General features: G+C 40.0%; 1 protein-coding gene across 5 annotated transcripts in view; it reads left to right on the forward strand.

Annotated features, from left to right (window-relative positions):
• Window positions 1-26110, forward strand: part of SERAC1 (serine active site containing 1) — a 61685-nt gene that overhangs the window by 19447 nt on the left and 16128 nt on the right. For 4 of the 5 annotated variants that reach the window (XM_033234937.1, XM_033234938.1, XM_033234940.1 and 1 more), the window contains 6 exons: window positions 960-1049; window positions 3011-3142; window positions 5482-5603; window positions 6678-6806; window positions 20537-20650; window positions 22768-22930. In XM_033234937.1, coding sequence (XP_033090828.1) covers window positions 960-1049; window positions 3011-3142; window positions 5482-5603; window positions 6678-6806; window positions 20537-20650; window positions 22768-22930 — 750 coding nt within the window. The remainder of the gene's footprint in view (window positions 1-959; window positions 1050-3010; window positions 3143-5481; window positions 5604-6677; window positions 6807-20536; window positions 20651-22767; window positions 22931-26110) is intronic. The other variant, XM_033234939.1, reaches the window with a different exon arrangement.

The raw sequence follows: 26110 nt of genomic DNA on the forward strand, positions 1-26110 counted from the left end.
TACAGCAGAAGAGTATATTTTCCTCAACATATGGGTAGCATGGTGAGTCACACAGTTGACTCACAGCTGCCTGTTCATACACTGTTAGCCAGAATGTGCCAGTTAACATGATGTTCCTCAAGTGGGGCAGGCTCTACTGCTCTCCTGTGTCTGTCACCCGCTGCTCTGTTGCTATTAGTTATCACTTTCTATATTTCAAAATGCTTTTATGGTATGTTTACAATTTCAATTACATAGATAATTGTTGTTGCTTATAATATACCTGTATAATAAGACTTAATCTCTTTAATAAAGTATTTCCAAACTTCAGTTTGAGGTGAGCTCATCACGAGGGACATTTTCCTGGATATTGCAAAACCTGTGTTGTATGTGAAGATTTTCTTTAGCTTTAGTAAGTGTTTTTGTAGTTAAGTGTTTTTGTTTTTACTTTTCCCTAACTTGGAGAGCAATCTTATTTTGGAATTGAGAGCTCTGTGTTTCCGTAATGGTTTTAGTTGCATCAATAGTGACAATAAAAAGACAACGGTGCTATTTTGTATTTTCTTTGTGAAAAAATTTGGAGTTTATACATTTCTCTTTGAAACACTGGAGCATAGTGTTAAGAATACATTCTTGGGTGGGGCGTGGTGGCTCACGCCTGTAATCCCAGCACTTTGGGAGGCTAAGGCAGGTGGATCATGAGGTCAGAAGATCGAGACTATCCTGGCTAATATGGTGAAACCCCGTCTCTACTAAAAATACAAAAAAATTAGCCAGGAATGGTGGCGGGCGCTTGTAGTCCCAGCTACTCGGAAGGCTGAGGCAGGAGAAGGGGGTGAACCCGGGAGGCGGAGCCTGCAGTGAGGGGATATCGCACCACCGAACTCCAGCCTGGGCGACAGAGCAAGATTCTGTTTCAAAAAAAAAAAAGAAAAAAAAGAATACATTCTTGGTTTTACTTGATTTTATGATCATTTTAGGTATTGCCTGGCAGGCAAGAAAAGAACTTCACAAAGCAGTAAGAAAAGTATTGGCAACATCCGCCAAGATACTACGGAATCCATTTGCTGGTAAATATCAAATATGTGACTTGGAATCCTTATCAGTAATCTGAAAGTCATTGGAATGATCAACCTGATACTTTTTTTCATTTTTTATACTAATATTTTTTATAGCTATGGAAAATAATCAGGCCAGGTGCGGTGGCTCACACCTGTAATCCCAGCACTTTAGGAGGCTGAGGTGGGTGGATAACCTGAAGTCAGGAGTTTGAGACCAGCCTGGGTAACATGGTGAAACCTTATCTCTACTAAAAATACAAAAATAGCAAGGCACGGTGATGGGTGCCTGTAATCCCAGCTACTCGGGAGGCTAAGGCAGGAGAATCACTTGAACTCAGGCGGCAGAGGTTGCAGTGAGCCAAGATCATACCACTGCAGTCCAGCCTGGGTGACAGAGTGAGACTCTGTCTCAAAAAAAGAAAAGAAAAGAAAGAAAATTAATTAGCATTATTCTCTTGGACTGTATTTAATTTTAAGGGCTTAATGCTTTGGACAATTTTCTTCCTTCCTTAGGTAATTATGAATAAATATGGAGATAAAATATACCCTATTCTCTTGATAAGTGTTTTTTAATTTTAAATTTGTTAGAAAATCACTCCCATGCCTTCTCATAATGAGCATAGTACATCCACAATCATAGATTTCACAATCAGGTTAATCTACAATGTGGAGCTAGATACAAAAGAGCTTATCTGATCTCCTTAAAAAGTTGGCATTGTGAAAATAAAAGGTGAGAAAACTTTCTACAGTTAAAAGAGACTTTATTAAATCCTGGTTTTAAAAAACAACCTTAAAAAAATTTTTTTTTTTTTGAAAAATTGGGGAAGCTTGAATATGGAATTAGACTGAATTTTAGATGATTTGGGAAGATTTTTGTTAGTGTTTTTGGGTGTGATAATAGCATTGTGGTTATTTAAGAGAATGCAGGATTGTTCTTAGGAGATGCAGGTTGAACTGTGAAAGGGTAAAATGTCATTTTGTCTACATCATCCTTTCAAATAGTTTGGGAAAAATTACATATGAATATAGATTAAGAAAATATGGTAGAATAATAACAGTTATTGAATCTAGATGTGATGTATGGATATTAACTTTTTTTTTTTTTTTTTTTTTGAGACAGTCTTGCTCTGTTACCCAGGCTGGAGTGTAGTGGCACGATCTCTGCTCACTGCAAGCTCTGCCTCCTGGGTTCACACCATTCTGCTGCCTCAGCCTCCTGAGTAGCTGGGACTACAGGTGCCCGCCACCTCACCCGACTATTTTTTTTTTTTTTTGTATTTTTAGTAGCGACAGGGTTTTACAGTGTTAGCCAGGATGGTTTCCATCTCCTGACCTTGTGATCCACCCACGTCGGGCCTCCCAAAGTGCTGGGATTACAGGCGTGAGCCACCGTGCCCAGCCTATGTTAATGCATTCTTTAATTTCTTTCATATATTTGATCTTTTTGAAAAAGTTTTGGGGAGAAAAAGATTTAAAAATGACCACATATGAAAGACACCAGAATATACAAAACAAAAGCATACATGTTGAACCTGGGCAATGGTAACAAGTCCCTGTCTCTAGAAAAAAAGAAAAAGATTAGTTGCGCCTAATGGTACACACCTGTGATCTCAGCTACTCAGGAAGCTGAGGTGGGAGGATTGCTTGAGGCCAAGAAGTTGAAGCTGCAGTGAGCCATGATCGTGTCACTGCATTCCAGCCTGTGTAACAAAGTGAGACTGTCTCAAAAAACAAAACAAAACTGACCCCTGCCCCCCACCAAAAAAAAAGCACACACAGTATTCATAATAACTATAAAAGATAATATTATAGAATTGAGAACAAATAATATCAGTTTTTATCAATACCTGTATACATGGATTTAACTCTCCAATTGTAGATTTCAAATATTTATAAATTACTGTCTTAAAGTGAAGATAAAAGTATTATCTTAGCTGTTCACATTGTCTTGGTTTTTTCTTTTTGCAAAGACCCTTTTAGTACAGTTGATATAGAAGATCATGAGTGTGCTGTGTGGCTGCTCCTACGGAAGAGCAAGTCAGATGACAAAACCACGCGACTCGAGGCTGTGCAGGAGATGTCGGAGACCCATCACTGGCATGGTAATGAGACCACCCGAACAGGTGGCAGGTCTTCAGCTGGCTCTTGATTTTCGATGTAAAAGACAAGGGAGTGAGATTCAGGAAGGAAAATAATTCAGGCAGTCTTAGTATATATAAAAAGTATTTTAAACATTTTAAGAAGCTTCAGTGATACGGAAAGTAGAAAGCCTGCTGACCTGGTAGTCAAATGTGTTTGGTAAGAATGAGCTTAGAAATGAGGTATATATGTTTGTGTAACTTTCTACCAGAACAAAGTTTTATTTGGTTACATACTTCTTTGAGAGCAACTCTTGATTCTGATAGTTGCCTAATGTACTTCAGTTTTCTTTGGGTTTCTATTTAATGAAGTATACTTAATTGCTTGCTACACCATACAATTATATTTGCTTTTACTTTTACAATCTACTTGACTCTAATACTAATAGTTGAATGTACCCAATTTGTATGTGTGTATATCATTTTTTTTTTTTTTTTTTTTGAGACGGAGTCTCGCTCTGTCGCCCAGGCTGGAGTGCAGTGGCCGGATCTCAGCTCACTGCAAGCTCTGCCTCCCGGGTTTACGCCATTCTCCTGCCTCAGCCTCCCGAGTAGCTGGGACTACAGGCGCCTGCCACGTCGCCCGGCTAGTTTTTTTGTATTTTTTAGTAGAGACGGGGTTTCACAGTGTTAGCCAGGATGGTCTCGATCTCCTGACCTTGTGATCCGCCCGTCTCGGCCTCCCAAAGTGCTGGGATTACAGGCTTGAGTTACCGCACCCGGCCGTGTATATCATTTTTAATGGACTATTTGAAATATGTAATTGTGTTTCAGAGTCACACATTTTACAATAAAAATACTTTAAAAAGAACTCATATCTGCTCTGGTTATAGTACATGGACAAAACTATATTTTGTTAGTAGAGCTGTCTTGTAAAAATGGGCAAAATAGAAAAAAAATAATTTTCTCAGCTAGGCACAGTGGCTCACACCTGTAATCCCAGCACTTTGGGAGGCTAAAGAGGGTGGATCACTTGAGGCCAGCAGTTCAAGACCAGCCTGGGCAACATGGCAAAACCCTGTCTCTACTAAAAAAATACAAAATTTCAGCTGGGCATGGTGACGTGTGCTTGTAATCCCAGCTACTGGGAGGCTGAGGCACAAGAATTGCGAACCCACGAGCCAGAGTCGTTAGTGAGCCAAGATTGCACCACTCTCAAAGAAAAGTTAAACTCAGAATGAGATCTCTGCAAATTAATTTGTTAATTGGTTGGTGGCTACAATTATAATAATTTATAATGTTAGTATAAGCTCACTTAATGTTGGTGGAGATTTAGAATAGAAATATTTTTCAAAATTTGCCTTCCAGGGCTCCATTCCAGACTTACTGTATCAGAGAAATCAGAGGAAGTGCCCTGGCCCATAGATTTTGAAAAAGTTCCCCACTTGATCCAGAAGTACTCACCCAGGTTGTTATTATTATTATTATTATTATTATTATTTGAGACAGAGTCTTGCTCTGTCACCCAGGCTGAAGTGTGGTGGTATGACCTCCGCTCACTACAGCCTCTGTCTCCTGGGTTCAAGCTGTTTTCCTGCCGTGGCCTCCCGAATAGCTGGGATTACAGGTGCCCACCACTACGCCTGGCTAATTTTTGTATTTTTAGTGGACACAGGGTTTCACCATGTCGGTCAGGCTGGTCTTGGACTCCTGACCTCAGATGATCCACCTGCCTTGGCTCTGAAAGTGCTGGGATTATAGGCCTGAGCTGCAGTGCCTGGCCAACCCCAAGTTATAAACCGCCATTATTGAAAATAATGATTGCTTTCATGATTGGAATTTTGTTTTTGATATATAAAGAATGGTGTTTTGTTTTTGATATATAAAGAATGGCATGTTTAATTGAAAGTGCCGCTGTCTGGAACTGCAGACTAAATATTCATGGGCATTATGAATACCAAAGCACCATAGCATCACCACGGGGCAGTAGGCTTAAATGCAACCTCATGTGTTTTGAGTAGTGGTCGGAACAGCTTTTGAATGCTGGAATTGTTTTAAAAAGAAGTTAAATTGGTTCTGACTTACCAGTTTCCACCTTTGAGTTTCCTTTTTTCCAAAAAGTTAGGCTGTGACCCCGGTCTCCAGATATATGTTGAGGAGAACTGTGAGATCAGTCCTGGAAATGTAGCTAATGTAGCTAACTTATAGGTATTGTAAATGTAGTTGCACTTGGGACATTTTGGATTACAAATTTGCAGAGCAGTCTAAAACTTAGAGTGCTTTCAAGTAGTTTGTTCAGTTAATCTTTACAACATCTATCAGCTGGTTTTGGTATTGACAAAAGATAAATGCTTTTTCAATAGATTACCAGTATAGGCTAATTGCTCAAGCCTGTGATCCGAAAACTCTTATTGGTTTGGCACGAAGCAAAGAGACTGATCTTCGCTTTTTTCTCCTACCACCTCCTTTGCCATCTTTAAAAGAAGTAAGTAAAACAATATTAATAATAATTTAGAGAGTGAAAAATGGTTTAATATATTATCTTCACTTTGGGTACAAAATACTTTTAAAAAGTAGTTGTTGGCTACTTCTCACAAGCAGGTAAACTGGAATGTAAAACTGAAATCATAGTAGTTATACAAATATTTGGTTCCTCAGGAGGGGCTGAGGAACTATATTTTTCATATTTTTTTATTATATTATTTTCTATTTTATTATTTTCTGCCTTTGGGAATTGGGAGTCTCTGTGAACCAGTGGGTGACATGCCATAGCATATCAGCATCCATGAGTTGGTCCCTTCTGAGCTTCTGTAGGTCAGGTTTTCTCAGCCTCAGCACTATTGACATTTTGGGCCAGATAATTCTTTGTGGTAGGGAACTGTTGTGTAACTTGTAGGGTGTGTAGCAGCATCCCTAGACTCTACTCCCTAGATGCTAGTAGCACCCTCTAGTTGTAACAACCAAAGATGTCCCCAGACATTGCCAGATGTTCCCGGGGCAAAATAGCTCCTGGTTGACAAACACTGCCACAGATTTAAAGCATGCTTCTTGAGTATCTTTCCTAGACTAGAAAATGAAACTCTTAAAACTTATGCGTTTGTAGCTTTTTGAAAAATAGGAAAATGAATATGCTAGATATTAATTATTAGAGAAAATGAGATAGTAACACGTTCTGGATTTAAAAAGCAGTAGCTTTAATTAGTAAGGGTGCAGTACTTCATTTTGAGTCAAGATGTTGAGAATGTCAAGATATCAGATGAAAATTCAAAATTAAAGTTTATAGTGCGTCTCTCAGTTTGAAGTAGCAAACGTGAAAATATAGAATCCAAAATTAAATGATTGTTTATTTACCTGGGTGGGTGACTGTTTTCAAGACTGAAAGCAATAATTAATCTCTGATATCTCTTTCCCTGTATCTATATCATATATATATATAGAGAGAGATGCACATATCATATATGACTTTGATATATATGGTAAATGTTGGCTTTGAGTCTTTGGATATTTTTTGTTGTACTCAGTTGTTGAGTATTTATGAAGAATTTTCCTTTCATTTCAGGATTCTTCCACTGAAGAAGAGCTCAGGCAGTTGCTGGCTTCCTTACCTCAAACAGAGCTAGATGAGTGTATCCAGTATTTTACGTCTTTGGCTCTTAGTGAAAGCAGTCAGAGTCTAGCTGCTCAGAAGGTTAGCTCATGTGTTCATTCAGTAAATATTTTCGAGTGTCCACTCTTTCCGATGTATTGTGTCAGGGGCTAGCATTCATCCAGTAACTGAGTAAACATGCTAACTTCTGGTTGTGTGCCATGCCCTGGGCTGGATGTCAGGGATGACAGGGAGGCAGGTAAATAAACAGTCACAGAGTGTGTAAGAGAGATAAAGGTGATTTCAGGAGCCCTTCACTCTGCTTAAGAGATCATTTACAGCTTCACAGGAAGTAACTCTTAAATTTTATCTTAAAGAATGAGGGCCGGGTGTGTTGGCTCTTGCCTGTAGTCCCAGCATGTTGAGAGGCTGACACGGGTGGATCACGAGGTCAAGAGATCGAGACCATCCTGGCCAACATGGTGAAACCCCATCTCTACTGAAAATACAAAAATTAGCTGGGCGTGGTGGCGCATGCCCATAGTCCCAGCTACTTGGGAGGCTGAGGTAGGAAAATCGCTTGAACCTGGGAGGCAGAGGTTGCAATGAGCCAAGATCACGCCACCACACTCTAGGCTGGTGACAGAGCGAGACTCTGTCTCAAAAAAAAAACAAAAACAAAAAAAGAATGAATAGGGCTGAGCGCAGTGGCTGACAACTGTAATCCCAGTGCCCAGTGCTTTGTGAGGCTGAGGTAGGAGGATTGCCTGAGGCCAAGAGTTTGAGACCAGCTTGGGCAACACAGTGAGAACCCCCGTGTCTATAAAACATTATAAAAAAAAATTAGTTGGACGTGGTAACGTGCCTGTAGTTCCAGCTGTTTGAGAGGCTGAGATGGGAGGATTGCTTGAGCCCAGGAGATTGAGGCTTCATTGAGCTATGATTGTGTTACTGCACTCCAGCCTGGGCAATAGAATGAGACCCTGTCTCAAAAAAAAAAGAAAAAAAGAAGAAGAAAACAAGGCTCTCAGTGAATACTGAATTCTGATATTCTTGGGGTGTTAGCAAGTTTTTCTTTATAAAAATCTCATACCTCTAAGAGAAACCAGAACGGATAACCACCATTATTAACTGCAATAACTGTGTAATCTCAATGAGAGGAACGTATTTTGTCAGTAAAAAAAAAATCACAGTATTCTATATTCTTTGACCAATTAAATGCATTTTCTCATTTTTCCCTTTTATGAGAAATTAGGGACACATCAGTAGACAGGACTTGTCTAGTATACTTTACGTAATTTCCCCTTTTGGGCCATGTCTTGGAATTGCTCCAGTGAATTATAATGGTTTTTTCTTTTTGAAGCTGAGAATTCCATCGTCTGGCCTCTATAGCCCTTTCTGTGCACTGACCTTCTTATGCTTTTAAATTCTGTTCCCAAAGTGGCTAGAAGGTGCCATGGTTTTTTGACAAGATATCCCTGGCTCTTTTTGATTCTTCCTGCCCTACGAGATATGGCTGCTTCTCCAAGGAGATCTGATTCTTCTTACAGGAAAAGGTTAAGAGTCCAAAACCCAGGCACTAGGTGTGCATAATAGTTCTTCATGAAGGTAGAGCTGGTGGACTCTGGGGGCTCCTAGACACCTAAGTAACAGAGCAGAACAATTACCTTTTTCTTAAAAGGTCTTAAATTTATGGTGATATTTCCAATTCAACTAGTTTTCTTTATAATCCACATACCATAAAACCCTTTAAAACTATACAATTCATTCGGTTTTAATGTATTGAATTGAATATCATAGAGTTGTATAATCATTACTCCAATCTAATTCCAGAATATTTTCACCATCCCCCAAAGAATCCCTCTAACCATTAGCAGTCACCACTCATACCCCTCTCCAGCCCCTGGTAACCACGAATCTATTTTTCCTATGGATTGGCCTGTTCTGGACATTTCATATAAATGGAATCATCCAATATGTGGCCTTTTGTGTCTGACTTCTTTCACTTAGCATAATGTTTTCAAGGCTCAACCACATTGTGGCATATCAGTGCTTCATTCCTTTTTATGGCCAAGTAATTGTCCATTGTATGGCTATGCCGCATTTTATTTATCTGTTCATCAATGATGGACATTTGGGTCATTCTTATTCTTTGGCTGTTATGTGTGAGTAATATTTCTATGAACATTCTATCGTTTGGCTATTATGTATGAATAATACTTCTATGAACATTTCTAATTGGAAGAAAAAAAACTGTACTGTAAAAGATAGGGAAAAAGCAAAGCATTTTTCCTTCTTTCTCACACCACTTAACACTTCTGACACCAGAAGTGTGGAGGGTTTTTCCCTACACACTCAGCAATTCTCCGTAAGACACCAGCTCGGTGTCCTTCCATTTAATTCAGTTCTGACATCTCTACCTAGAGATGGTATCAGAGCCCATAGGTTAAGGGCTCTGTCCCACAGTACTGCCCCCCGCTTCGGATGCCAGTCACATGTTCCAGGTGTGACCCGTGCTTCTGATCAACCAGCCATAAACTGGCAGTGCCTATGACCCCCTCCTTGGGTTTGATTAATTTACTGGGACAACTCATGGAATTCAGGAAAACACCTGATTTATGCTTACTGTTTATTATAAAGGATATGACAGAGGAGAGGGATGGACAGCAGATGGAAGAGATGCATAGGGCAAGTTATATAGGAAGGGGTGCCGAGCCTTCATGCCCCTCTGGGTGCATCACCCTCCAGATATCTCCACGGGTTCCGGTATCCAGAAACTTTCTGAACCCTGTCCTTCAGATTTTCATGGCTTTAATCAGTTGGTGTGGTTGATTGAATCATTGACCTTTGGTGATCACCTCAACCTTCAGGCCCTCTGTCCTCCCCAGAGGTTGGTGAGTAGGGCAGAAAGTCCCTACCCTCTAATCATGCCCTTAGTCTTTCTGGCCACCAGCCCCCTTCTTGAAACTATTTAGGGGCCCTCCAGCCACCAGTCATCTCATTAGCATACAAAAGACACTCATCACTCTAGGGGGAACCGGGGTGGAGACCAAATATATGTTTCTTATTAGATCTCAATATCAACATTCATGTGCATGTCTTTGTGTGGATGTATGTTTTTAGTTCTCTTGAGTATATAACCTAGGAGTGGAATTTCTGGGTCTTATGGTAACTCTGTGTAACTTTTTGAGTAACTTTCAAATATTTTCCACAGAGACTTTACCATTTTACGTTCCCACCAGGGATATATGTTATTGTCTATCTTTTATTCTAACCATCCCATTGTGTGTGAAGTAGTATCCTCATTCTGGCTTTGATTTGCATTTTCCTAATGCTTAATGATGTTGAGCACCTTTTCACATGCTGTTGGCACTTACATATCTTCTTTGGAGAAATATCTATTCAAATCCTTGGCCCAATTTTTTTTTAACTAGTTATTTTGTTTTTGTTTTTGAGATGAGGTCTCACTGTGTTACCCAGGTTGGAATGCAGTAGCTCTTCACAGGCAAAATCATTACGTGCCCTACAGCCTTGAACTCCTGGGCTCAAGTGATCCTCCCACCTCACACCTGTAGCTGGGTCTACAGGTGTGAGCCACCATGGCTCCCTTTGCTCATTTTAAAATTGGGTTACTTGTCCTTTTGAAGCATCTTTTCATGTTGTAGCACCCAATTTATAAGTGGGCTTTTGTTTTTTTTTGTTGAATTGTAAGAGTTCTTGATATATTCTAGATACAAATCTCTTATTAGATATGTTGAATTGTAAGAGTTGAATTTTTTTGTTGTTCAATTGTAAGAGTTCTTTATATTGTTGAATTGTAAGAACTCTTTATGTATTCTGGATACAAATCTCTTATTAGATATGTAATTTGCAGATATTTCTCCCATTCTGTGGATTCTTTTCACTTTCTTGATAGTGACCTGTGCACCCCAAATGTTTTTAATTTTCATGAAGTCTGGACAGGCATGGTGGCTTATGTCTGTAGTCCTAGCACTTTGGGAGGCGGAGGTGGGAAGATTACTTGAGCCCAGGAGTTTGAGAACAGCCTGGGCAACATAGCAAGACTATCTCTACAAAGAAGAAAAACATTAGCCAGTTGTGGGGTGTGTGCCTGTGATCCTAGCTTCTCAGGAAGCTAAGGCGGGAGGAGCACTTGAGCCCAGGAATTCGAGGCTGCAGTGAGCAGTGATTGTGCCACTGCATTCCAGCTTGGGCAACAGAACAAGTCCCTGTCCCTAAAAAAAATTAAAAAATAAAAAACATTTTTGATGAAGTCCAATTTATATATATTTTTCTTTTGTTGTTTGTGCTGTTGGTGTCAAACCTAGGAAACCACGGGCCTGTCATACCAAGTAGTTTCTTATCTAAATCTGTATTCTTCCCTTCTCTATTCTTATGCCCCTGCTTTTCATCTGGAAGCCAGGGAACCACCTCATTTTCAGCAGGCCTTGTCTAACATCTGACAGTTTCAGCTTGGTTGGGACCAGGCTGTTTACAGACAGGGTCTTGTGGACTCGGATGCTTCTCTGTGTTCTTCCATAGTGTCTCCCACTCCCATCACTAACTTCTCTCCTGCACCCCCATGTCAGAGCTCCTGAGACCTGGCCTGACATTACTATTTAGTTGATATTCCTCTACCTTCTATAGTGTTCTGTAACCTTACCTTTTGCCAAGTGAAGAGAGGGAAAATGGTTTAATACTACCATGCCACTTCTTTTTTTTGAAATGGAGTCTCCCTCTGTCACCCAGGCTAGAGTGGTGCAGTGATGTGATCTCGACTCACTACAACCTCTGCCTCCTGGGCTCAAGCAATTCTCCTGCCTCAGCCTCCCGAGTAGCTGGGACTGCAGGCATGTGCCACCACACTAGGCTAATTTTTTTGTATTTTTAGTAGAGTTGGGGTTTCACCATGTTGGTCAGGCTGGTCTCAAACTCCTGACCTCAGGTAATCTGCTCGCCTTGGCCTCCCAAAGTGCTGGGATTATAGGTGTGAGCCACTGTACTTGGCCCCACTATGCTGCTTCTTTGTGCAGAATTCTTGGCCTCAGCAGTAAAGAGTTACATAGTTTAAATTGGCCTTGTGCATGTGTATGTGTGTGTTCATAGTTAAAATATCATATGTTTGTGTGTTTTAACATTCACCACCTTGGAGAGGACCTGGGTCTTCTGACAACTTCTCCTACCCATTTGAGGTGCCTCATTTTAAAGATCTTCCCCTAACCAAAGTTTTTCTGAAAAAGTAATTTGTATGACCTTTTTTTTGAGATGAGGGTCTCACTTTGTCACCCAGGTTGGAGCATGGTGGCATGATCTCGGCTCACTACAGCCTCCACCTTCTGGGCTCAAGTGATCCTCTCACCTCAGCCTCCTGAGTAGCTGGGACTACAGGCATGTACCACCAGGCCTGGCTAATTTTTTTTGTATTTTTGGTGGAGACAGGGTTTCGCCATGTTGCCCAGGCTGGTCTCAAACTCCTGGCTTAAGAGGTCCGCCGAGCCTCAGTCTTCCAAAGTGCTAGTATAACAAGCGAGAGCCACCGTGCCTGGACCATATGACCTTTTAATTGCATTGTCTTTACGCTACTCCAATTTAGTATATTTAGGAACCATAGAGCACACTGGAAATGATGAAACTGACACTTGAAACGTTTCCATTCTACTTGGGCAGATCACAGACACATATAGATCCATCCTTTAAGTAAATTGTTTTTAGTATTTTTTAAAAAAACAATGAATGCTTTATGTTTAATGAAGGACCTTTGATTTTTCCACTTGGCAGGTACTAGTTTCACTTTGATTTGAGTCCCTGTTCTTTTTTTTAAAACAAGAGGTAGCATATCTTTAATTAATTTTTCAAATAAATATTTAATGTTAATTCTAATGTCCCATCTCTTTAGGCCAGTAAGCACTGCCTTTTACTTTTTTATTTTTTTTTTTTTGAGGCACAGCATCGCTATATCCCCAGGCTGGAGTGCAGTGGCTCCATCTCGGCTCACTGCAAGCTCCACCTCCCAGATTCAAGCGATTCTCCTGCCTCAGCCTCCGAAGTTGCTGGGACTACAGGCACAAACCACTATGCCCAGCTGATTTTTATGTTTTTGGTAGAGACGAGGTTTCACCACGTTAGCCAGGATGGTCTCGATCTCTTGACCTTGTGATCTGCCTGCCTTGGCCTCCCAAAGTGCTGGGATTACAGGCTTGAGCCACTGCGCCTGGCCTCCTTTTCGTTATTCTTATTCCCCCTGCTCTGCCTTAAGTTTGTCATGCCTCCTGGATTTCACATATGCCAGGAGGCTGGGGGTGCTGACATGGCGGGTGGAGAGAGTCCATCTGGTTTGTAGTAATCTGTCTGCCCGGTTTATGACAGACCTGTCTCATAGTGGTCCCCAAGGGCCCTTCAGTGTCACTGTGCTGTTTCTATATAAAACTGCTTTCAAGCTGGGCACAGTGGCTCATGCCTGTAGTCCCAGCTACTGAGGAGGCTGAGGCAGGAGGATACCCCAGTCCAGAAGTTTGAGGCTGTGGTGCTCTATGATAGCTTCTGTGAACAGCCACTGCACTCCAATCTGGGCGACATAGTGAAACCGCATCTCTAAAAAATAAATAAACAAAACTCCTCATGTACGGAGGCGACTGTCAACCCCAGCATACAGCCAACACAATAATGTTTGGTTTTGGAATAGAGTTCTTAACCTTTGAATACCATGGACTCCTTTTGTGATTTGGTTAAGTCTAGGAACTCAGTTCTAAATGCATAAAATATAATGCATAAGATTACAAAGGAAACAAATTATATTGAAATAGTGTTATCAAAAGAGAAAATAAATTCTGATATAATTAATATATGTATTTATGGATGCATTCAATAATAAAATATATTTAAAACATGAAAGTTGAAGTTAATTAAAATTTTTCTCTAACTTTTTATTTTGGAATAATTTTAAATTTAAATAATTGCAAAAATAATACATATCATTAAGGTTTACCAGTTACTGGCTGGGTGCAGTGGCTCACGCCTGTAATCCTAGCACTTTGGGAGGCCGAGGCAGTTAGATCACGAGGTCAGGAAATTGAGACCATCCTGGCTAACACAGTGAAACCCCATCTCTATTAAAAATACAAAAGAATTAGCCGGGCGTGGTGGCGGGTGCCTGTAGTCCCAGCTACTTGGGAGGCTGAGGCAGGAGAATGGTGTGAACTTGGGAGGCAGAGCTTGCAGTGAGCCGAGATCATGCCACTGCACTCCAGCCTGGGCAACAGAGTGAGACTCCGTCTCAAAAAAAAAAAAAAAAATTCACCAATTACTAACATTTTATCCCGTTTGTTATATCATGCCTCCCTTTTACTTTCCTTCTCTCTGCAGATATATTTTAAGGTACCTATTCACATACATTTAATATTTTTCTCCCTGAGCCATTCATTAGGTACAGACATGATGCCCCAAGGACATTCCCTGAAAGAACCACAGTACAGTTATCAATTCAGAAAATTTAATATTGATATAATACTGTTGTGTAATATTCAAATACTCCGTATTTGAATTTTCCCAGTAATTCTTTTATGACAGCTTTTTTTTTTTTTTTTTTTTTTTTTTTTGGAGATGTAGTCTCGCTCTGTCACCCAGGCTAGAGTGCAGTGGTACAATCTCGGCTCATTGCAATCTCTGCCTCCCCGGTTCAAGCAATTCTCCTACCTCAGCCTCCTGAGTAGCTGGGATTACAGGCATCCGCCACCAAGCCTGACTAATTTTGTATTTTTAGTAGAGACAGGATGTCACCATGTTGATCAGGCTGGTCTCGAACTCCTGACTTCAGGTGATCTGCCTGCCTTGGCCTCCCAAAGTGCTGGGATTATAGGCGTGAGCCACTGCGCCCAGCCTATGGCAGCCTTTTTCTTTTTAAAAAATCTATTGCAGGATCTAGTCTGGTATTAAGTGTTGCATGTGAGTCTTGTGTATTTAGACTCCTTTTACCTGAAAATTTTTTCAGCCTTTCTCTGTCTTCATGACATTGACATTTTTGAAGAGTACAGGCCGGGCGCGGTGGCTCAAGCCTGTAATCCCAGCACTTTGGGAGGCCGAGACGGGCGGATCACGAGGTCAGGAGATCGAGACCACCCTGGCTAACACTGTGAAACCCCGTCTCTACTAAAAAAATACAAAAAATTAGCCGGGCGAGATGGCGGGCGCCTGTAGTCCCAGCTACTCGGGAGGCTGAGGCGAGAGAATGGCGTAAACCCGGGAGGCGGAGCTTGCAGTGAGCTGAGATCCGGCCACTGCACTCCAGCCTGGGCGACAGAGTGAGACTCCATCTCAAAAAAAAAAAAAAAAAAAAAAAAAAAGAGTACAAAGCAGTGGTTTGTAGATTGGCCCTCAGTTTAGTTTGTCTTATGCTTCCTCATGTTTAAATTCGGGTGTGCGTTATTACAGGAATATGATGGAGGTGATTTTGTGTCCTTCCCAGTATGTCATGCCCAGAAGTGCGTGATGCCAGCTCACCCCTTATTGCTGATGTTCCCTTTATTCACTTGATTAAAGTGATGTCTGCCAGTTTTCTCTGCTTGAATGTTAATGTATTTCTTTATTTGAAATTAATATGGCTTGGCCGGGCACGGTGGCTCAAGCCTGCAGCACTTTGGGAGGCCGAGACGGGTGGATCATGAGGTCAGGAGATCGAGACCATCCTGGCTAATACGGTGAAACCCAGTCTCTACTAAAAAGACAAAAAATCAGCCGGGCATGGTGGTGGGCGCCTGTAGTCCCAGCTACTCAGGAGGCTGAGGCAGGAGAATGGCGTGAACCCGGAAGGTGGAGCTTGCAATGAGCCGAGATCTCGCCCCTGCACTCTAGCCTGGGCGCCAGAACGAGACTCCGTCTCAAAAAAAAAAAAAGAAAAAAATTAATACACGATTTGTAGGAGGAGGAACTACTTTGAGATTAGGAGACTATCCTGTTGCTCTTCAAACTTTTAGCCAGTGGTTTTATTTAATAATATTCTTTGAATAAATCTTGCCTGAATAACAGTTATTGTTAGGTGGTTACAAATGCTGAGTTTTCCCCCCTAATTTTATTACTCCTTATTCATTTATTTAGTACTCTTCTGTGGGAAAAGCTTTCTTCCTCCTCCCATTTCTCCTTTCTGCCTTTCTTTCTAATCCATATGGGATCACATATGGTTATTTTTCTTCACTAGATTATAATCTATTACTCTCCTTATTCATACTGATGTTCACATTGTCTCAGGTTTGGCTGTGGGAGCCCCTTCAGGTTGTCTCCCGTGTCTTTTGGAAATGGTTTGTCATTATTTTTGGAGCAGTTGCTTATTTTCTGGCATTAGAAAATGTTCGTTTTAGACTTTCCCTGTTCTAGCCCTAGAATCAGCTGATTTTTAAAGCAGACTTGGTTCCTTTTAGGGCTTATGGTGTTTAGTAACCAAGTTCTGGGCTAGGGAAGCCCATTGCTGCTGTTGTTGCTTTCAGGCCTTCAGTGGATAGAGCTGGGGAAAAGAGGCAGCTTCATATGGTTCCATTCAATATGTACCTTTTCTTTTTTAATGACATACCAGTGTGAATGCTGTTGTTGCTTCGCTGAATAAGAACATTGAACTGTTGATCTCAAATCATTATTGCTAGGGAATATGGAAAGCAGTGTAGATTTGGGATCACTAGTATGAGAATGTGCAAATTCACCATTTGGTGATAGTTGGCATTGAAAGGAAGAGTGAATATAACCGTATTTTCAGATAGCTGCAACAGGAGATGTGATATGAAAATACCTGTGCTTTCCCTTACGAACAGAATCACAGGGACTGCTAGTGTTACTGTGGTTTATTGTCTATGTTCATAACTGAATACTATGCAGAATTTCAGTTAGAGGTTAGGAAAAAAAAGGTAATTTTTTTTCCATCCAAGTTTACACCCTGCCTGCCTTGAATTCTATCTACCCCATACCCCTAAGGACCTTGTTAAAAACTCCTGCTTTAGAATGAACATGATTTTAAAGACCAGTTAGTTTGGACAAATCACAGAGCTCTAAGGTTATAACTTTTTATGAAGAAACACCAGAGATGGGCCGGGCACGGTGGCTTATGCCTGTAATCCCAGCACTTTGGGAGGCCAAGGTGGGCGGATCACGAGGTCAGGAGATCGAGACTATCCTGTCTAACATGGTGAAACCCCATCTCTACTAAAAATACAAAAAATTAGCCGGGCGTGGTGGCACGTGCCTGTAGTCCCAGCTACTTGGGAGGCTGAGGCAGGAGAATCACTTGAACTTGGGAGGTGGAGCTTGCAGTGAGCTGAGATCGCACCACTGCACTCCAGCCTAGGCGACAGAGTGAGACTCCATCTCAAAAAAAGAAAACAAAAAAAACACACCAGAGATGGGCTGTTATATATTACTGTTGCCTTGCAATTTTTCTACCTATTCCTTTTTCTTTTTTTTTCTGTTTTTGAGACAGGGTCTCACTCTGTTGCCCAGGCTAGGGTTCAGTGGCATGATCATGGCTTACGGCAACCTTGACCTCCCTGGGTTAGGCAATCCTCCCACCTCAGCCTCCTGGGTAGCTGGGATAGCAGGTGCACCACCTTGCCTAGCTAATTTTTTGTGGAAATGGGGTTTCACTGTATTGACCAGGCTGGTCTTGAATCAGCCTGGGCTCAAGCAATCCACTTGCCTCGGCCTCCCAAAGTGCTGGGATTACAGACGTGAGCCACCACCCTCAGCCTGTACCTACTCCTTGTTATTGTTTTCAATATTGTCATTCTCTAGCTTTTTCTATGCATTTCTTTAATCCTTAGGAAATTATTTTTTGTTGCACTCATAGAATTTGATGTTTGGAGTTTCTTAAATCTTTATGAATTTATTTAGTCTTGTCATATCTTAATTCAGTATAAAGCAGCAGTAACTATGTACGTTTATTTTTACATTAGGGTTTAGAATATAATCCATACAACCATACTGTGAGTTTGTTCCTTTGTATTCATTCCTTTTTGCTTGTACTTCTTACTGCCACAAAATCTGCCAATTCATAAGTAACAAGCTTCGCCAACAATGAGAATGGAATGGGAACTGCGTTCTACATCACACTGCCGAAATGGCCAAGACAAATGAAAGTCCTAGATCATTTTTCCTCGCCTTCTCCCCTCTCTGTCCTTGGGGAATTTAGAGTAGAAATAGATGAGATGATTCAAGGGTACAAGGTGGGAAAAGGGGTTTGGGGGAGCCAGCATGTAGTGATAAATCTTCAAGAAAAAATTCCTGCCCCCTGATAAAGTTCACCAATCCACTATTTACCATTATCTCTGCCACAGAAGGATGACTTTTCATGACTTAGCCCCATCTCAATCTTCAGTTTAAATAATGTGACTCCCTGAGATCCAATGCGTGTTTAAATGTAAAAAAACAGAATATTATATACGAGAAGAAGGCATGAATAAAAAGTATAGAGTGACCAAAAATTATTTTTAGTTGGTTTACTGAACCATGGACCTTATAAATTAACTAAAAATGCAGAATCTTATGGATTATATTTTCTATAGAAAACACTGGGCTTTATATTAATGTATACATTTTTCAGCCATTACCTTGTAGTTGTCCTCTTTTGCCAGCGGGTGGGCTGTACGCACACAATTATGACCCCTAGCTCCAAAGTGAAGCACTTCCAGAGCACCTACAGCAATGCAGCAATACATCTTCTCTCCATCCCTTCCGTCTCTCCTACCCCAACGCGCACACACTCACTCTACACGAGTAGTAGCACAGGATACATACACACCGTTCTATACCTTTTTCTCACTTAAGGATTATTGTGGAGATTGGTATATATCAGTGTAAGAAGAGACTCAAAATTTTTAGACTGGCATAGCATTCCATTGTACAACTGTACCATAATTGATTTAACTAACCCCCATTGATGACTATTAGCTGGTTTTCAGTCTTTATTATTGTACAAACAATGCAGCAGTGAGCAAACCTGCATATCTCACCTTCCCTGTGTGTGAGCATCTCTGTAGGATCAATTCTTAAAGGGCATGTGCACTTGTGATCTTGATCGCTGATGCCAGGTTGTCCTTCATAGAAGTGGTGCCATTGATACCACTTGCAGCAGGGTGCTGTGCGTGCTTGTTTCCCTAGAACCTCGTCTGTCTGATAGATGACAAATGTAGTTTCTCAGTGTCCTTTCAATGTGCATGCCTCTCATGAACAGTGCTGAGTGTTGTTTATATATATTTATACAATAAATATATAAGCAGATATATAGTTATTTATATTATTATATTTATGTATTTTATATATAGTGAATTATATTTAGAAATATGCCTCTAAAATATAAAAATAAAAATATATAATTTGCATATTATATATGATATATAGATATAAAATATGTAGTATATTATATATAATATATAGATATAAGAATATATAGTCTATTATTATATAATGTACATATATACTATATAATATATAAATATGTAAATACATATAAATATGTGAAGGGGTGGCCTGCCCCTCCACACCTGTGGGTGCTTCTCGTTAGGTGGAACGAGAGACTTGAGAAAAGAAATAATACACAGAGACAAAGTATAGAGAAAGAAAAGCGGGGCCCAGGGGACCGGTGCTGTGCTTACAGAGGACCCACACCAGCACCGGTCTCTGAGTTCCCTCAGTATTTATTGCCAAAAGATAAGGGAGTAAATCAGCAGTAAGACATACAGATACACGGAGATGTTCCATTTACCCAGGGACGGGCAGGAGACAGATGTTTTTCTTTTACTGAGATTTAAGAGAATGGTACTGACCTTCAACCACAAGCAGGCTTTAAGCATTTGCCTAACAAAGCACATTCCTTACAGCCCAAAATCCTTTTAACTTTAATTAACACAGTGATGTCTCTAGCAAGGACAAGATTGGGGGTAGAGTCACAGATTAACAGCATCTCAAATACAGAGCCAAATGGAGTCTCTTAAATTTACTTCTTTCTATATAAACACAGTAACAGGCTGACCTCTCTTTTCCCCACAAATATGTAATATATAATTTATGTTTTTATATATTTTAGAGTTATATTTATTTTCCTAACAACTTTATGTTTATGACTGTTGCTTGTGTTTCTATAATAGCGTTGGTATTTTTTGTCACTGACTTGTAGGAGATTATTGCATATTAGTGACATTAACCCTTGATCTGTGATAAGAGTTGAAATTGAAATGTTTTAATTTGGAAACATTCAATAAAAAAAGAAATGTTTTTATTATTTATGTTTTAATGTCTGTTAGAAATAGTCCACACTTCTGTTTTGTAATTTTTGTAATGATTTTTGTTTATCCTTCCATATGAACTTGAATTTCAACTTGAGAAGAATTAAAAGCTCTGTGATCGTTGTCATTGTGATCTTTCTTTTTAACTTGTCCAATAATGCTTTATATCTTTTGAATTATGTTGATTATTAGACTTTAAGTAGGCTATTAGCAGAATCTGGAAAATAATATACTGTTCTGACCACTGGGGGCTGAAAGAGATGACACTAGAACGTCCTGGGCTTTTCTTACTTGTTAAAGAATTGTGAGTTAGTCTTCACACTTTCAAACAAAAGGACACAGAGGAGAGACTTGAGGAGGACACAGAGGTTGCGCTCTTCTCGGAATAATTTGTATGTTTTCTGTTCTGATAACCCACAGTTTCCATAAAATTCCTTTTACGTTTCCAACATATTTTGAGACCCTACACATTAGTATTTTCTAATGCCATGTATTAGTTCAGAGATTTTTTTTTTTGGTCAAACAAGAATATTACTCACTTTTTTTCAGTAAAAATTTTAATTATTTTAATTTCAGGGTGGTTTATGGTGTTTTGGAGGAAATGGACTTCCTTATGCTGAAAGTTTTGGAGAAGTTCCTTCAGCAACAGTGGAAATGTTCTGTTTAGAAGCTATAGTAAAACATTCTGAGGTAATTTACATTTTCAAAATGTAGTTTACTTTTTATGATTTCATTGAAATAATTATATAAGTTGATTCTTTCAAGGGCAGTAATCGTCATTTACTGTAAAAGGAGAAAAGCCCTTCACTTATCTTTAAATTTCTGCTTTCCTCCAGTTTTGATTGTTAGACTAATCATGATTTAGCACCAATAAATGAGATTCTGTTTTGCTAAGTATTTCTAAAAATTTATTTAATTTTAATTGCATAAAAGAAATTAGCCCATCATCTAAATGTGGCATTTGCCTTTGAGTTATGTTGTCTTCTACTGCCTTTCTCAGATATTTTTACATATTATTTTCAGATAATTTCCATTAAAACAACTGCCAAAGATGTGACAAGATAAAAGAAAAAAACAGGCCGGGTGCGGTGGCTCACGCTTGTAATCCCAGCACTTTGGGAGGCTGAGGCGGGTGGATCACCTGAGGTCAGGAGTTCGAGACCAGCCTGGCCAACATGGTGAAACTCCGTCTCTACTAAAAATACAAAAATTAGCCAGGTGTGGTGGTGTGCGCCTATAATCCCAGCTACTTGGGAGGCTGAGGCAGGAGAATCGCTTGAACCCAGGTGGCAGAGGTTGCAGTGAACTGAGATTGTGCCACTGCACTCCAGGCTGGGCAACAGAGCGAGACTCCATCTCAAAAAAATAAAAAAAAAACAAGGAAATATTAGATGACTGTACTCTTGAAGTGTGACTGTAGCATATATCAATGATGGTTAAACTCTTTGGTACCGTGGAAACTTTTCTATCATGATGACAGTTTAAAGAAGAAAAAGGCAACAAACCTTGTAGTGCTCATAGTGCAGAAACATCACCCAGGAAATGTGTTTAAAAATGCACATTTTTCCACTCACTTGTATCAAGTTTAATGTCATACATTTGGTGTGGAGTCCAGGAATTCGCATTTGTAGCCAGCACCCTGGTGAGGTGAATGCAGGTGATGTGACCCACATCAAGACAAACACCATCCTTGAGATTCTAAACTCTCCAGTTCAGTTTTGGGACACATTAGACATGGCTTAAAAGCCATGTGTGGAAAGTTATCTTTGCACTAGAAAGTCATCTTTAGTTCTCACCCATGAAATTAGGAACTGACCACAAAGCAGAGGGAATAAGGTGTTGTAGTACAGAAGGGACCTGGGAAAATTTGCTCGAGTGTGATGTCTCCTGAGTTGTTTTTCTGAAGCAATAGCTGCATCTTCAGTAGAAAGGGCAGTGCATGGAATATAATAGTTACCTTTCCAGAAATCTCTCAAATTATTGCAGATCTTACTCGATATACAGTATATTTAAAAGGCATACATTTTAAAGCACTTAAAATATGATATAATTTAACAAAAATCTAGAAAATGAAAATTGCCATATGTACATATGGTGTCATGTCCTTGAGTAAAACTAGTGATGGGAAGAGGCAAGGCTGTGCCCAGAGACATTAGAAAGACTGACTTGTTGGTCTGTTCTCTTCCCTTAATATGCATGTTTTCTTTTTCTTTTATCTGTTTTCTCCATTAAAACTTCAATCCCTTTTTACTTTTACCTGATCTTTCTCTTTTAAAAAATTTTCCAACTTCTAAGTTTGAGGCTAGCCCCATAGCTGTGGGCATTGTGTGGAATGGGGTGTGGGACCACAGAGGTCACTGGTTTCGCCCTGTGTGAGTCCTTGTTTGCTGAACGAAATCTGTCTGCTTGCACAGAGGACTATTTCCTGGGAACAGGTGGCAGATTTCTCAAGGTGAGAACTGTTTTAAGGTAATTTCAAGTCAAAGTGTCACTATAAATTGAAACAATTTTGTAATAATGACATTGTCAGGTTACATCCAACCAAGAGCTAAGCAGAATGAGAATAATGATTTTAGTAGTCCTGGTGAGAGATGCCTTCTTGGGACTTTTTCTATGATTTTGAAGCACTTCCCGCTTAGACAGGGATTTACTGATTTAAGCAAGCTGAGACAAAAGCTTTGAGGAGTCTCCCTGCATCCCCGCCCTTGAGCAGGAGCTACCTAGCTGTCCCCATGACCAGGCTGTGTCATCTCACGTCATGAATTTGTGCAATGTCTAAGGGAGCTTTCGTTTATTTATTGTGCCAGATATCCACACATTGTGATAAAATCGAAGCAAATGGAGGCCTGCAGCTACTTCAGAGGCTGTACCGACTTCACAAGGACTGCCCTAAAGTACAGAGAAATATAATGCGTATCATTGGAAATATGGCTTTGAATGAACATCTTCATTCTTCTATAGTTCGCTCAGGTAACAGCGTTATATACTGAGTGTTTTTTACTTTGTTTTTCCATCTCTACCCCTCATGATATGTTCATTTGTAATAGACAAGGCTCTATTTAGGGTTAGGTATGGGTCCTTAGAACATGTTATTTTGATACAGGCAAGGAATTGCTAGAGATTGTAGATAATCTGTGCCTAAGATAATCATTGTTGTAGATGATCATAGGAGAGCAGGTTTGCCATGATGATCATCTAATTATTTATGTAATTTTTTTTTCTTTGAGAGAGAATCTCACTGTGTTGCCAAGGCTAGAGTGCAGTGGTGTGGTCATAGCTCACTACAGCCTTGAACTCCTAGGCTCAAGAGATCCTTCTACCTCAGCCTCCCGAGTAGCTGGGACTACAGGCACGTGCCATCGTGCATGGCTAATTTGAAAACCTTTCTATAGAGACGGGGGTCCCATTTTGTTGCCCAGGCTAGTGTCGAACTCCTGGGCTCACGTGATACCCCTGCCTTGGCCTCCCATAGTGTTGAGATTACAGGTGTCAGCCACCATGCCCGGCCTGTAATTTTTGATGTGATTTGGTTAACCAAGAGGCATAGTCAGACTAAAAAGAGATTCATTTTATGATTAATGATTTTCCCTCTTGCAAGTAATAAACCAGCTGTGGGGAGATAAAGACCAAGCAAATATCCTGCTTTCTATCCTCTGGCAGTTCCTGCCCAATCTAGTCTTCACCTTAATGGTTTTAAAATCATTTTCTAGCTCCAGCACACCCTCTGCATTTCCTTTTCAGCTTTTGACATTGTGCTGGAAGCAAGAGTCCTTCTCTCTCCCTCCTCCCTCCCTGCATATCCTCCCTCCCTTCTACTGACAGGTCCATGAATTCCTATTTTTAATAGTTTATAATTTATTGCTGTACTTAATAATTTGGTGCCAAATTGTTCCAGCTTTGACTAATGGGAGCCCCAGCAAACTGGTCCATGTCCTCTATGATATGCCCACATTATTTTGGGGAGGCATTTCTTATTTCCTGGTATAACAAGATATTTTAGGCTCATTTCTCTGAAGAAACCTCTATCCTTTTAGTGGGAGAATGATTCTTAGAGACCAAGGTCTAAATGATAGGAGTGCATATTGCTCCTGGGGTGTCTTTGCTTCTTGCCTCTTTCAGTAGAAAGAGCTGGATAATACATACACACACATATATATACACACAGACATACATACACACACAAATACGTATAAGTGTATATGTACACATATATGTGTGCTGTGGGATGGAGGATATACTTTCAGCACTTACTAATGTAATTATTGATACTGTTTGGTTATGTTGGTCATCTTGCTCTTTGCTTTCTATTTGTCCCTCTTTTTCTTCTTTTTTCTGACTTCTTGTATTACTTGAGTGTTTGTTTTTAAATTCAGTTCTTTCTCCTCTTTTGGCTTTTTATATTATGTTTGTGTGTATTTTTTAATGGTTGTATCCTTACAGTCTACTTTGAATTAAGATTATACCATTTCATATGATGTAAGATCCTTACAACCCCATAATTCAGTTCACATCCCCTGCCATTCTTTGTGATATTGTTGTAATATATTTTACTCTTATTTATAGACTTCACAATATATTATCATTGTTGTTATTATTTTTAGACAGGATCTTGCTGTGTTGCCCAGGCTGTCCTCAAACTCCTAGGCTCAAGCGATCCTCCTACCTTAGCCTCATAAGTAGCTGGGACTATATGTTTGGGCCATTGTGCCTGGTTACATTGTTGTTATTTAAGTTTTAATAATTATTTTAGTTTATTTTGTGCTTCTGTAACCTAAGGCTATATGTTGGAGGCTGGGTAATTTATAAATAACAGATTTATTGTCTCTCAGTTCTGGAGGCTGGGAAGTTCAAGATCTAGGTTCTGGCCATTGGTGTCTTGTGAGAGCCTCATTGTTTTATCATCACATGGCAGAAGACCGAAGGGGAAGCTAGCCTTCATGTTGCATGAAGCCTCTTTTTTTTTATTTAAAATTTTTTGAATTTAAAATTTTATGTACATAATAGTTGTACATATTTATGGGGATGTACATGTAGTGATGTTCTGATACAAGCATACAATGTGTAATGGTCAAGTCAGGGCAATTGCGATAGCAATCACTTCAAACATGAATTAATTCTATTAATGTGGGAGGAATACTGATGGCTCAGTCACCTCTTAAAGGCTCACCTCTTCACACTGTCACATTGGCAACACTTGAATTTTGGAGGGGACACATTGAAACCAAAGGAACAGTCGTGACATTTAAAGAATATAAGAAATCAAAAATCTTTTTTGTTTGCATATTTATAATCTCCAGTGCTCTCCCTTTTTTCTGTATATATGAATTTACATCTGATAATATTTCTCTTCAGCCTAAAGACTTTCCTTTAGTATTTCTTTTTTTTTTTTTTTTGAGACGGAGTCTGGCTGTGTCGCCCAGGCTGGAGTGCGGTGGCCGGATCTCAGCTCACTGCAAGCTCCGCCTCCCAGGTTCACGCCATTCTCCTGCCTCCGCCTCCCAAGTAGCTGGGACTACAGGCGCCCGCCTCGTCGCCCAGCTAGTTTTTTTGTATTCTTTAGTAGAGACGGGGTTTCACCGTATTAGCCAGGATGGTCTCGATCTCCTGACCTTGTGATCTGCCCGTCTTGGCCTCCCAAAGTGCTGGGATTACAGGCTTGAGCCACCGCGCCCGGCCTCCTTTAGTATTTCTTGTGTGTTGGGTCCGCTGGCAACAAATTCTTTCACCTCGTTATTTTAAAATGTATTTACTTTGCCTTTATTTTATGCCCAGGAAAAGATATCTTCCCTGGATATTCTTTGTTGACTCTGTGTGTGTGTGTGTGTGTGCGTGTGCGTGTGTATATATATATATTTTTTTCCAGCATTTCTAAAATGTCATTCCACTCTTTCCTGGAATCCATTGTCTGATGAGAAGTCTCTTTGGATTTCCACTTTGTTCTCTTATATGTTAATATCTTTTTTCTCCAGCTTCTTTGAAGATCTTTCTGTTTGATTTTTGACTCTGAAATGCCTAGGTGTCATATTTATCCTGCTTGGGGTCCACTGAACTGAGAGAATTAACATATGCATTACTGAGAGAATTAACATATGCATTACCTCATACATATCATTTTTTGTGGTGAGAACGTTTAAAATCTATTCTCAGCAA

This window comes from Trachypithecus francoisi, unplaced genomic scaffold (genome assembly GCF_009764315.1).
Source record: "Trachypithecus francoisi isolate TF-2019V2 unplaced genomic scaffold, Tfra_2.0 Lachesis_group15, whole genome shotgun sequence".
Lineage (NCBI taxonomy): Eukaryota > Metazoa > Chordata > Mammalia > Primates > Cercopithecidae > Trachypithecus > Trachypithecus francoisi.